General features: G+C 35.5%; 1 protein-coding gene and 1 pseudogene across 1 annotated transcript; one reads left to right on the top strand and one right to left on the bottom strand.

Annotated features, from left to right (window-relative positions):
* Positions 1-3759: 3759 nt before the first annotated feature.
* Positions 3760-7663, bottom strand: LOC120142706 (pentatricopeptide repeat-containing protein At2g17140-like). Its single transcript, XM_039157221.1, is given in 8 exon segments — positions 3760-4523; positions 4526-4563; positions 4952-5225; positions 5228-5404; positions 5407-5606; positions 5608-6808; positions 6811-6876; positions 6879-7663. Coding segments are annotated over 8 exon segments (2589 nt in total). The 5' UTR covers positions 7438-7663; the 3' UTR covers positions 3760-4449.
* A 2677-nt stretch (positions 7664-10340) lies between these two features.
* Positions 10341-12437, top strand: LOC120142716 (annotated as a pseudogene).
* The last annotated feature ends 1008 nt before the right edge of the window (positions 12438-13445 follow it).

The following is a 13445-nucleotide window of genomic DNA, read 5'->3' as shown; positions in this document are numbered from 1 at the left end:
CAAGAAGGTGCCTCTAAAACTTAAGGGAAAATTTTATAGAATGGCAATAAGACCAGCGCTGTTGTATGGATCAGAATGTTGGGCACCCAAGAAGGATCACGTAAGGAGGATAGAGCCGCAGAAATGAGAATGCTTTGATGGACATGTGGTAGGACTCTGTGGGATATGACGACAAACTCTGCTATTAGGATGTCCTTAGGTGGTGTCTGTTTCCGAAAAAATGAGGGAGGGAAGACTACGGTGGTTTGGGCACGTCCTTAGGCGACTACCGTCGGATGCGGTCAGGAGGGTAGAGTCGATTACAGTCGACGGTGCCAGAAGGAAATGACGACCAAGGCGGAAGTGGGATGACTGCTTGAGATCTGATTTGATGGATTTAGGCCTTACCGAAGACATGACCTATGATAGGAATTATGGAGGCTTAAGACTAGGGTATCGAGTAGTGGGTCACATCTATAGGGTGTATCATCTTTGTCTTCTTTAAATGCATTTGTAGTAATTTCCATGACTTTACTTTTTATACTTTTCTGTTATTGGTATTTATGAAAGATTAGAACTGGGCTTGCTATCGTTGTCTCATGTGTATCATTCTCATCATGTTTCCTCTGTTAAATTTAGCCGAGTCTTAGGTTTCTGTCTATATGCAGAGATTCTTTCGCAGGGATTATTTTGTAGGGATTACTCCCCATTACAGAAGCACATATGATATTAATTACTGCTTATGAATATTGTTTAGCTATGTATTTATGTAATTATTTATACATGCATTGCATTTTATCTATATTTTTAATTTTCTGACTGCCGGAGGTCTTTCACGGAAGCTATTCTCAACCTGGCGTTGGGGGCAGCCTACTACCTACCTCCCCCTTACCCCATACATATGGGAATTGGGTTTTGTTGTTGTTGTTGTTGTTGGTTGACGTACAATTACATAGTTTTTCTTTTTTTTAACCAAAGAAATCACACATTTAATGGTAGGTTTGCGACCACGTGCCAACGCTATGCTCGCTCTTTAACTTTGATTTTGGCTTAAGTACATATCTAGTCCTTAAAATTGTCATTTTTTCTCAACTCGGTATCTTTCTAAAGATGATCCTTAAAACTATACATGAACTTTTATTAATTACATAATTGTATACACAAACTTTAATTCTATATAATTGTATATATAAAATTTTGATTCGATTTAAATTTTATTTATTATTATTATAATACTTATAAGAGTAAATTGTACTATGCATCCTCTAACTATGATCCTCATTTTAAATTGATCCTTAAACTCTTAAACATTAAACTATGACCTCATTCTAAATTAATCTCCAAACTTTTGAACATTTCAATAACTCCCCCCCCCCCAAAAAAAATCATTCAAAAGTTTATAAATAAAAGTAGAACATTTAAAAGTTTGGGGATCAATATAGAATTAGGATAGATTCAGATTGTTCAAAACTTTGGGACTAATTTAGGATGAGAGTCATAGTTTTGAAATGGAAATAAAATACTCAAAGTTTGAGGGCTAATCTAGAATGAGTCGTAGTTTGAGGCTATATAGTGAAATTAACTCTAATCATAAACATAACAACATTATACAATCACATACATTGAATCAATGTTCATTATAACTTCACGATTACAAGACCTTAACAATGAAGCAGCAAAAGAAATATTGCTCCCTGATGAACAAAGATGCAAACCAGAAACATACTTCAATGCTCCACCATTACACAAATAAGAGATCGGACATTAATGCCTAGACATTCATAAAGCTATCTGCTCACTCGAATTCTGTGGAAGTCGTCATCGTCGTCTCTCGAATAAAGGGTGAACATAGTGTTCATCCTCGGTCGAACGAAATTCTGCCACTCAGAGCCGCTGATGCAGTACATATTGTTTCCTTCATTCTTGCGTTCATACTTCCACCAATCGAACCTCTCGGTGACCTTTAAAAAGTTTCGACCACCAGAGAGTGTATGGCTACGATCAAGGAACCTCCACCTTGCTTTATGGTGTGTTGTGAGATTAACTTTCACCGATTTCTTCAAACTAGGAACTCAGAAGACTGAAATATAACTGCATATCTTGAGCAACTAATTCTCAATTTTATACAGGAACTTAAGAAAAATAATAGCTTAATAGGTATTTAAACTTAAATTTAGAAGACAATATCTAATCTATCTAATATTTAAACTTAAAATACCTAAATTGTTATTAGACCAAAAAATTGAGAACATTAGATTATATTTCTTTAGTTCGACCCCTATTTGATTAAATATTTAATAAATTCTTATATTTTTTAATTCGAGTACTTATTTATAAGTGAACTAAAATTTTAATCTATCGAACATAAAAAAATTTACGAAGTTCGGAGTCTCTTTAAATCTCTGCCCCTATAATACTCGATCTAAACTCGACTCATTTGCGACACTTGCCGCACTCAAATTTTAGCTTGTGGTCCAACTTTTGTTGCGCAACAGAGGAAATTTCAAACCAGCACGCTCGCCGACCATTTTAGCCGTGATGGTAATTTGCTTTTTTTTTTTAAGAGAGTGATGGTAATTTGATTTTGGGATAAAGATGTGTTAGGTCCCTGATCTTTGTAATATTTCTTAAGTTAGTCCCTAAGTTTTCTTTTCGTTTGATTTTGGGTTAAAGGGTATAATTAGTACTTTTGTAGAGAGAAAAAGCCGCGCAATATTTATTATAACAAAATGATGAGTTACTTCTCGCAAACACCAAAAACAAACAAATTAGAAACATTCAAAATCTTAAAACAGAGCATGGAGTCGGAACGATGTCGAATAGTTTTCTCCCCCCAACATCCAAAATCTTGAAACTCGCTGTTTGACCTGAGACCAAATTTATCCATTAAACAGAGCATTCCCATTTTAGTTCTCGCGATGACCAAAACCAACAAATTTCTAAACTTTACACCGTGTGCAGGAACAACGCTCGAAAACATTCGACCAGGAACCATGTCAGGAACTCTTTAACCTTCCCTCGAGACGATATCCATTTTCAAACCATATACATACATGTATATATACATGTTTCTTCGTTCTTCGCTCGATTAAGCAGACCTTGTTCTGCTATAAAATGCAGAATGGGATGTTTGAAAAATGCAGTCACATTACAGTCATCTGATTTCTCAGTTTAAGGGACAAAACCAGAGTTGTATTTGCGGAGTTGAAGACATGGCAGCATTGGAAGTTAACCTAGCAGCACACCATGAAGCAAGGTGGAGTTTTCGTGATCGTAACCACACTCCCCAGTGGTCGAATCGTTTTAAGTTTTTACGGTCACGGACAGGTCCGGCTGGTGGGAGTTTGAACGCAAGAATGAAAGTCGACGTGTACTGCATCAGCGGGTCTGGGTGGAGGCGTTTCGCTCGGTCGAGGATGGATGCTTTGGTCACCCTTTATTCCAAAGAGGAGGACGAGGACTTCCATAGAATCTGAGTGAGGTAGACAGCTTATCTGTCTAAGGGTGTAGGATTGGAGTCTGTCTTTCTTATTTTCTTCCACGGATGAATAATGCATGTTCCTGTGATTTGCAACTTTGTTTTGTTAAGGCAGCATTCTGCTGCATTGTCAAGGTCTTGTAATCATTCAGGTTGTCAACGAAATGCTTATTGGTTCTGTGAAGTCCAGCAAATATTCAAATCTGAATGTCTTTAATTTAACTCAAAAGTGTAAAGACAGGGTTTACTCAAAACAGAACACACAGCAGAGCTGCAACACTAAGAACAAGGCTGTTTAGAAGTAGAGCCACCCCATCAAACCTCTGAGAAAAACAATTTCCTTCGAATACTCAACAAAGCTGACCTGCTCGAGAAAACATCGCGCATGTTCCTCTCACTCGATGCAATGCTTACATGACAATCACACTTCACCCTCCCAGACTGCATTCCACTACATCGCTGCCACCCGAGACAAGATTCTGTAAATGTTCCGACATAGTTCCATGTTGAATGCTCTGTAAATGTTTTCCATTGTGTGAACTAACTAAAAGCTTGATTTTGGACATGAGTTTTCATGATGGCCTTATAAACTTGGTGAAACGGTGAGACCACCATTCGGTAGTGAGACTGCCGCACGCAAGGTTTAGCTTTTGGCCCAAGTTGTGTTGCGCAACCCTTTTTACTCTACGGAGAAAATCTAAACCAGCTTGCTGACCGACTAGTTTGCTATCCGTCTGCAGAAATACGGAAACAAGGTGCAATTAGGCAGTTGCTTCACAAGCGCAGACAATTTACTGAAATCAATAAGCACACCACAACTTACTCCGCATCATTTGCCTTCATCCATGACTTTCAAAGCTTACAAAATTAAAATGAATATTTTTCACAAGTGCACGTCATAGGAAATCCTCCATGAATGGCAATTAATCCTTGGTTAATCATCAGTAGCTTCCACACATATCTTTAGAGAAATGGGAACATAACCACCAACTTCACCAGTAATCAAGAAGCTTACTTTTCTGGGACTGCAAACTCGGTATACTTCCTTGACCCCAACCTTTCTGTACCGCTTAAGGGATTTCAAAGCGATTTCACTTCCGTCATCCCTGTGAAAGAATATTAAATCGAAAACATGTCAGTTACACGAAACAATATACAAAGGACAATCAACTGCACTGATAAAAGAAAACAAATAATACCATGGACAACAAAGGCTTTATTGGCAGCTGAATGTTCCGATACTAAAATACATGAAGGTGTGTGGTAAAAACTACGAAAGCAAATATCTTTATGGATGCATAGGACTAAAAACTATTATATAATAAATGTGATTTTAATACATATAATTATTTGTTATACTTTTTTCTTTTTCAAGGAAAGGCTATAGTTAACCATCTATATTTGACAATTACCATGTAGCACTAAACATTCCAAAGATCAACAAAGCCAAAGAAGAAAAAATCCAGAAAAACAGAACTAATATTTTAGCCATACTTGTGCACTATAGTTTGCCAGTCATCTCCACCATACTTTGTTCCTTTTCTGTGGATTGATTCCTTTGCTTTTCGAGATATCTTGTTTTCCACTCTACCATCTGAAGCCATCTCCAACATCTTCTCTGCAAGTTCATCAGCCTCGTGCTTGTTTCCTCGTTTACCCAAGTCATCAATCACTGGCATGAATGATGCAGGATCAAATCTGTATCCTTTGATAATCAACTTGTGCAAAATACCACTAGCTTCCTCTAACTTCCCATCTTTACAAAGCTTTCAATAAGATCCTTATAAAGGAAATTGCCCAGATGAAAAGATCTATCTAACGCAGCTTCAAAGACCACTTTAGCTTCTGACACTTGCCCTCCGGCAAGCAACTCATTGAACATTAAACTATATAAGGCTTCCTTCTGGCCACATATACTTAAAGCAATCTCGAATAACTCATTCGCTGCTCCAAATCACATGCCTTGCAGAAAGCTTCTATTAGCATCCTGAAGGAAGAAATATTAGGGTTTATACCCATCTGCAGCATATCATCCAAGATAGACGAAGTGTCCTGGATTTTCCCATTTTTGCAAAGAGATCGAATAATATTATTATAGGTGCAAACATTAGGAGTAATCCCTCTTTCTCTCATCTCATCGACTAGTCCATATCTCAAATATTTGACTTTTACTTCCGAGGCCAAGTATCAGTGAATTATAAGTCTGTATGCTCTTATTACACCCTTTTTTCTCCATGTCTTTGAGAACTCGAAATGCAGAAGAGATCTTTCCTACTTTACAGAAAATATGGATGAAGGTATCAAAAATAACCACATCGGGTTGCAAGTTTTTACCCATCATCTCTTTGAATTTCTTTTTAGCCTCATCTATCCTTCCAGCCTTGCATAGAGCACTAATTATGATAGAATACGTAACTAAGTCAGGAGTACATTTCATGCTACGGCTAACATCATCAACTAGGCCAATAAATGAGTTTCCAAGGTTACCTAGAGCAGCACTTCCATGTGTCCACATCTCATCGGCGATTTCCATAGCTTTTTCCAACTTCCTACTTTTACACAAACCATCAATTACAATATTGCAGGTCACAATATCCACACCATAACCTTTTTCATTCATCTTTCGCAATAACTCTTCCGCCTCTAATATCTTCCCCTCTTTCCACAAGCTATGCAGCAAAATATTGCAAGTATAAGTATTAGGGATACAACCATTTCTCATCATCTCATTTAGAATATCAGTTGCTTTGGATAACTTCCCTTTACAACAGTAGCCATGTAGTAAAGTGCTGTAAGTTATTGTATCAGGAGAAAGACCATTCCTTATGATAAAACTCATCACCATTCTTGCGTCAGAAAGCATCCCATTCTTGCAAAGACCATCCATCACAATGTTGTACGAGTAAATATTAGGTTCTACACCTTTATTTACCATGTCTTTAAGTACCAGTTGAGCCTCTACCAACTTTCCATTTCTTAGCAACCCCAACAACCAAATATTATAACTCTCCAAGTTCATCAAATCACCATTTTTCTCCATTGACTCAACCAAGTTCTTTGCTTCCACCAGCATCCCTTGCTTACAGAACCCCTCAAGCATCAGATTATAGGTTATAACATTAGGCCGAGGTAGTCCCAATGCTTCATCTATTTGCATATCTCTAAAAATCCTTGATGCTTCGAGAACTTGACCCGCTTTACAAAGAGCGGATATTCTAGCATTGAATGTAACTACATCAGGAAACAAACCATCCTCTCTCATTCTTTCTACTAATTTCTCAGCATCATCAGTTTTACCTTCCTTACAATAACTCGAAATCAATGTATTATACACAACTCTATTTGGCAAAATCCTAGACCTTTCATCTCATCCAAAAGCTCCACTCCTTTATAAACAAGGCCGAATCTGCAATACCCCGAACCAAAATGCCAAAACTAAACTCATTAGGCAGGCAACCTTTCTCAGGCATTTTGTCAAACAATTCTCGGGCGACATCCAAATGACCCAAATCACACAACCCAAAAATCAAAAGATTGAAAGTATAAGTCTGTGGAGAAACACCGGCAACGACCATATCTTTATACAACCAAAGCACACAATCGGAGCGTCTTTCTTTAATACAACATCCAAAGAGAACATTGTACGAACAAATGGAAGGCGGGTTTTGAGGGAAGTTTGTTCTGATGGACTGGAACTGGGAAAAGGCTTTATCAAAGAAACCCGATTTAGCTAAGAGATTGACAATGGAAATGAGGGAGCGGAGGGGATTTTGTTGGGACTGTGAGGATAAGAGGAGGAGGTGAAGTTGATCGATTTCTAGGAGCATTTTGGAACGGATAAGTATACGGGCAATGGTGGGTACTGATGAAAGAACAGAGGGATTGGGCTGTGACGATTGAATCCGCTTGAAGAGTTGCCATGCTAGCTTTGGGTTTTTGGTGTTTTTGAGGAGTGCTTGGGTAAGCTCTGTTGTTCCCATGAAAACACGATCGAGAGGGGAGAAAGTTATGGTTTTTGGATCAAACTATTGATTGCTAAAGAAAGGGTGAGTCCAAGTTGAAGAGAGATAACCATTGCTGCTTGCTTACTTGACCTTGTCTTGGTTCTCTCTCGTTATGAATTTATAGCATTTTGAGCTGCTGGTCTGATGTATCGGTGCTCGATTGCTAAGAGGAGCCGCCGATTTGAACTGATGGAAGGTTTAGCCAAGTTGTAAACAGTGTTCAAGGTCTCCAAAGATCAAAAGGCCACGCAGATAGGACTAGAACGTGGACGGGGCTAAATTACCAATACATGTCAAAATAGGGTAAACTACAAAGTTCATCATTCTTCTCTCTTAACTTGGTAACTAAGAATTATATTTTTCAGTTTACTCACTGCACTTTCGATTTATTTTTATTTTGATCACTTCGCCATTAAATATTTTGACGGCGTTATGACTGAATATTTTTTTTTTAAAAATTATGAGATGGTCCCAAAACTTTTTTTTTATGAAAAATCCTTGGTTTCTAATTTCATTTTATTTTTCGATGACGAAGTATCTTCTTTCAAATCCTAAATGAAGGCCGAAAAGAAGGAATCAAATTCTATATCTTGTTTCCATGATGATCAAATAGTGGATATTATATATCTGAATGGTTTAGAATTTCAAAAGATTTGAATTTTGGTTAAGTTTTAAAGTGTTTTATGCAAAATTTAAAATTGATATAATGGTAGGACATAATGATGTGAAATCATCAATATTTTGAGTAATATGAGAAAACATCAAAAATAATAATTGGAGTCTCAATGTGAGACAATAATAAAATTATAAAATTTTAATATTTGAAAGAAGAAGATAAAATAAAAGAAAAATGACTTAATGACGTATAAATGTTATATCAATAAAAAAGATTTACATCAGTACACATGACAATCATTATACCTTTTCATTTATGATTTAATATACGAGTTATCAAAATAAGAGTAAGTCTAACCAAAATTGAGTTGTAATATAATTAGAAAATAGGGTAAAGTATAGTAATGGTCACTAAATTTTTCTAAACTTTTCATTTAAGTCCTCCAACTTTTAAAACTTGCAATACAGTTCTCCAACATTTATTCCGTTTGCAATATGGTTCCCGACGTTACACTATCGTTAGTATGTTTGTAATATGGTCACTAAACTTTTCAGGCACTTGCATTTAAGTCCCCCAACTTTTAAAACTTGCAACACAATTCTCAATTTCATTCTAAACCCCAAATTCCTTTTCGATCTCAAATTTCCTTTATAAAAGTTATTTAATCATAGGAGATAGATCTATTCAAGGTGCATTTACTTATTTTATTGTGTTTGTTTATATAAAATACTTCTAGTTTACAAGTCAATTAAAAAATGCTTAAAATATATAAATGACCTTTAATTACATGATATTATTTTATAAAGTCTCACTAACTATTAAAAGTTACAAAATGATATCTTAAGAGTTTTGTTTTATCAAGTCTCCGACTATTAAAAGTTACATAATGATCACATTATTATTCATATGTTTAAACTTGTCTCTTTATATTAAAAAAGTAATGGTCGTTTGAACCAGACACTAACCCGTTGAATGAAATATGATGAAATATGTTAAACATCCATAAATTTTTCAAGTTAAAAAATTGTTTATACAAAAAACGATGCTCCTTTATTTTTGAAAGAAAACAAATATACAAATAAATTTACAAACTTAACTAAAATATTTCAATATTTATATGCCCACTTAAGTAATCATTTATCGTACTCGAATGATTCATCGAGACTCTTCCATTAATGTTGATAACCTATCGCGAATAAAGAAACTTGTAACATGCACACAAAAGCAATCTGGACGTTTAGCTTATAAAATTCAACAGTATACATTTATTCTATACTATTTTATGAGGTTCATATACATAAACGTGCAAGTCAAATATAAACATGTACGCATTAAATATAAAGATCTATAATCCTTAATTAATTATTAGGGATTATCATGATGAAATTGTTATTTTATTCATTAACTTATTGACTTTATTTGGAAGGAATTTCATGGTTTTTTATTTAGTATCTGAATTTCTAATGTTTATTCTCTCTTTTATTTCTCTTATAATAAGTTTGTAGGTTATATCTATAAGCTTTGATTTTATAAGACTATGATATAGCAATATTTAAGATAAAATTTTCATGTTTATTTTCTAAAGAAAATTCGATATCGAAAGGAATTTGGTGTTTAGAATGAAATTGAAGGCTGTGTTGCAAGTTTTAAAAGTTGGGGGACCTAAATGCAAGCGCCTGAAAAGTTCAGTGACCATATTGCAAACATAATAACGGCAGTGTAACGTCGGGGACCATATTGCAAACGGAATAAATGTTGGAGAGATGTATTGCAAGTTTTAAAAGTTGGAGGACCTAAATGAAAGCTATAAAAAAGTTCAGTGACCATTACTATACTTTACCCTAGAAAATATTGATTTGTTTAACCAAAATTGAGCTGTAAAACTAAATTATTAAAATTATATTTAGTTTAATAACAAAATTCGAATTAACCAAAATCAATTTAACAGAGTGAATTATTTAGCTGATTTTAACTGACTTATCCTCTCCCTTATTCATTTCTCAAACCCTACACCGTCAAAAGCCAAGGACCTGTAACGTTAGAAACAGCATAGGCCGTGAAAATAACAAGAGCTGACTTTTGATTATTGATGACTCACAGCCATGTGATCAAATAGCTCAAACGTGTCGTTCTGATCCTTCATTAACCAATCAAAATCCAATATGTCGTTGATTTGATTTTATATGTACACACACGTGTATATCTTTATTCTCCCACTTCTCTCCAAAAAGAAGGGTTCTCTAATTATCCAAAAGAAGAAGAAGGGTTCTTTGTTATCCAAGCTTCATCCTTTTATTTTTTTAATTTCATTTGATCCCAAAAAGAAAGCTTTGATCGAATTTTGAGGGAAAAGGGTTTGAGCTTTGTGTTGAGGGAAAACGGGTTTGCCATGGATCATGAAGCTGATGCTCATAGAACTGATTTGATGACCATCACTCGCCATGTCTTGAATGAGCAAACCAAGTACCCTGAATCTCGTGGCGATTTCACCATCTTGCTCAATCACATTGTTCTTGGCTGCAAATTCGTCTGCTCTTCTGTTAGCAAGGTCCTTTTGCACTTTTTAATGGTGATCATCTGTTATTTTTGTAGTTCTGATACCAAATTTCACTGGCAAAATCATTGTTCTGTGTGTACAGGCGGGTCTTGCAAAACTATTAGGACTTGCAGGAGAGACCAATGTTCAGGTATGAACTTCATCGTTAATGGCTTCCATTATCGATCGATCTTCTGTTGTATGAATTGAGATCCCCCCCCAAATGTTTTAGGGTGAAGAACAGAAGAAGCTGGACGTGCTTTCGAATGAAGTTTTTGTTAAGGCTTTGATTAGCAGTGGACAAACAGTAAGCCTAAAACCTGTCTGTTAACCTCTTTGATTGAATGAAAATTAGTGCATAATCTTATGTGTGATCTTGTGTAGTGCATCCTGGTTTCGGAGGAGGACGAAGAGGCGATATTCGTCGATCAATCGAAGCGTGGAAGGTTTGATACTTGCAGAATCCGACACCGATATGCCTAATCATTGTGGTCGAGTATCGGTTACGAACTCTAGGCTAAATTTTGGTGCTTGTTTATGCAGATACATTGTTGTTTTTGATCCATTGGATGGATCCTCAAACATTGACTGTGGTGTTTCCATAGGAACTGTAAGCTTGCTCTTTGCTAGCTTGCCCTTTGCTCTAAACTGGTTTATGCATAGTGAACATGCATGTTTACCTCTTGTGATCAGATTTTTGGGATTTATCTGGTGAAAGATAAAGACAATCCGACGATCGATGATGTTTTGCAACCCGGAAAAAACCTCTTAGCAGCCGGTTATTGCATGTACGGAAGCTCCTGCACGGTAAAAACAAGCACCGCTATCAGCATTTACAGCAACTTAGACTGATTTTGTTTTGATAATTGGAACACAAAGAAAGGTTCTTTGCTTTTGATTTGCAGCTAGTGCTGAGTACCGGGAGTGGCGTCAATGGTTTCACACTCGATCCGTCTCTTGGCGAGTTCATACTAACCCATCCTAATATCAAGATACCGAAAAGGGGAAAGATTTATTCAGTAAATGAAGGAAATGCCATGAATTGGGATGAGCCAACTACAAAGTTTGTGGAAAATTGCAAGTTCCCTGCAGATGGTTCACCCCCAAGGTCCCTTAGATACATTGGAAGGTAAATTTACCATGAGGCTCGCTATGTTACTCGGACTCGAAGCATGAGCACCGGACCTGAGTATTTTGACCTATATCCGGATACGTGATGCATTTTATACTCAACCTGAGATTACACTAATGGCATTTGCCTTTGCAGCATGGTTGCAGATGTTCACCGGACACTGCTTTATGGCGGTATCTTCTTGTACCCTGCAGATAAGAAAAGTCCAAACGGAAAGCTTCGGTACAACATCGCCTCAAAAGCTTCATTTCTTCATTGCAATTTTGGTTGATCCCCTCACTAACATTTGATAACAATAAATCAAACTTCCTATACAGTCTTCTTTACGAAGTCTTCCCAATGTCATATCTGATGGAGCAGGCTGGAGGTCAGGCTTTCACGGAAAACAAAGGGTAATATGACAGCATCTGCTTCCCTCAATCATTTTTGATCGAGAAAACTCGTGTTCCTTACCCTTTGACTCGTCGAGCGCCGGTTCGACTCACAAGCCAACGGAATCCTCATATGTTGTTGATTTTGCATGCATTTGCAGGCACTTGATTTAGTTCCGGGGAAGATACATGAGCGATCTCCTGTCTTCCTTGGCAGCTATGATGATGTTGAAGAGATTAAAGCACTCTACGCTGCTGCAAATTAAGATAAAGAAAACAAATGCATAAACTTGCAGGCCATAAGTCACTTTAACATGTGATTCCATACGATGTTAATAATTTTCCTTAGAAAAAAGGAATGGTATTTGGGATTTTACATTAATACAATGTTTTAGTAATATTTTATTTAATCTTCTACATTGATTCCATTGGTCGGAGATTCGTAATTATATCTCTTACTAATTTCAATTACTTACCTTATCAATGCTCAATATTTAATTATTCGATAATTATTTTTATTAAACTAATGTGATTATAAAATTTATCTGTTCTGAATACTCCCAGCCTAAATAATAATGATATTTGGGATTTTACATAAATATAATGTTTTTAATTGCATAATATGTCTCTAAACTATAACTTTCATTTAAATTAGTTTTTAAACTTTTGAATATTTTAATTTCATCCCTAAACCTTGACTCACATTTTAAATTAATCCTTAAAATTTTGAACATTCTAATTTCATCCCTAAACTATAACCCTCTTTCTAAATTAGTTCCCAAACTTTTGAATATTCCAATTTCATCTAAACATGTAATTAGTTTCAACCATAGTTTAACCTAATTTTTGTGTTTCACACATATAATAATATAACTTGGCCTAATGATTTTATTAATAAGGGATGTGATTAGTATATATGTGAAATATTCAAAAAGTTTAGGGATCAATTTAGAATGAATGTCATATTTTGGGGATGATATTGAAATGTTCAAAAGTTTAATAACTAATTTAGAATGATAGTCATAGTTTAAAAATGAAATTGAAATATTTAAAAGTTTAGGGACTAGTATAAAATGAAGATCATACTGGGAGGACATATGATATTATTAAATCCAATATAATTTTTAACCTTTTACGTTGAATTCATCGCTCATGTTTATAATTCTGTAGTTATATGTACTAATAATTTTTTTTTTTGGTTAAAAAAGGTGGAAAAAAACTATTCTAATTAACTATAAATAGGGTTGTTTAAATTTGGGTACCTATCAAGTATATGAAGTTTCAGGTATTTGGGTCTTCAGGTATTTGATGTTTCAGCACTGTCTCGAC

The sequence above is a fragment of the Hibiscus syriacus genome, unplaced genomic scaffold, assembly GCF_006381635.1.
Source record: "Hibiscus syriacus cultivar Baekdansim isolate YM2019G1 unplaced genomic scaffold, ASM638163v2 tig00110831_pilon, whole genome shotgun sequence".
NCBI lineage: Eukaryota > Viridiplantae > Streptophyta > Magnoliopsida > Malvales > Malvaceae > Hibiscus > Hibiscus syriacus.
Note: the sequence above shows the minus strand (reverse complement) of the source record. Positions and strands in the feature narration are given on the sequence as shown.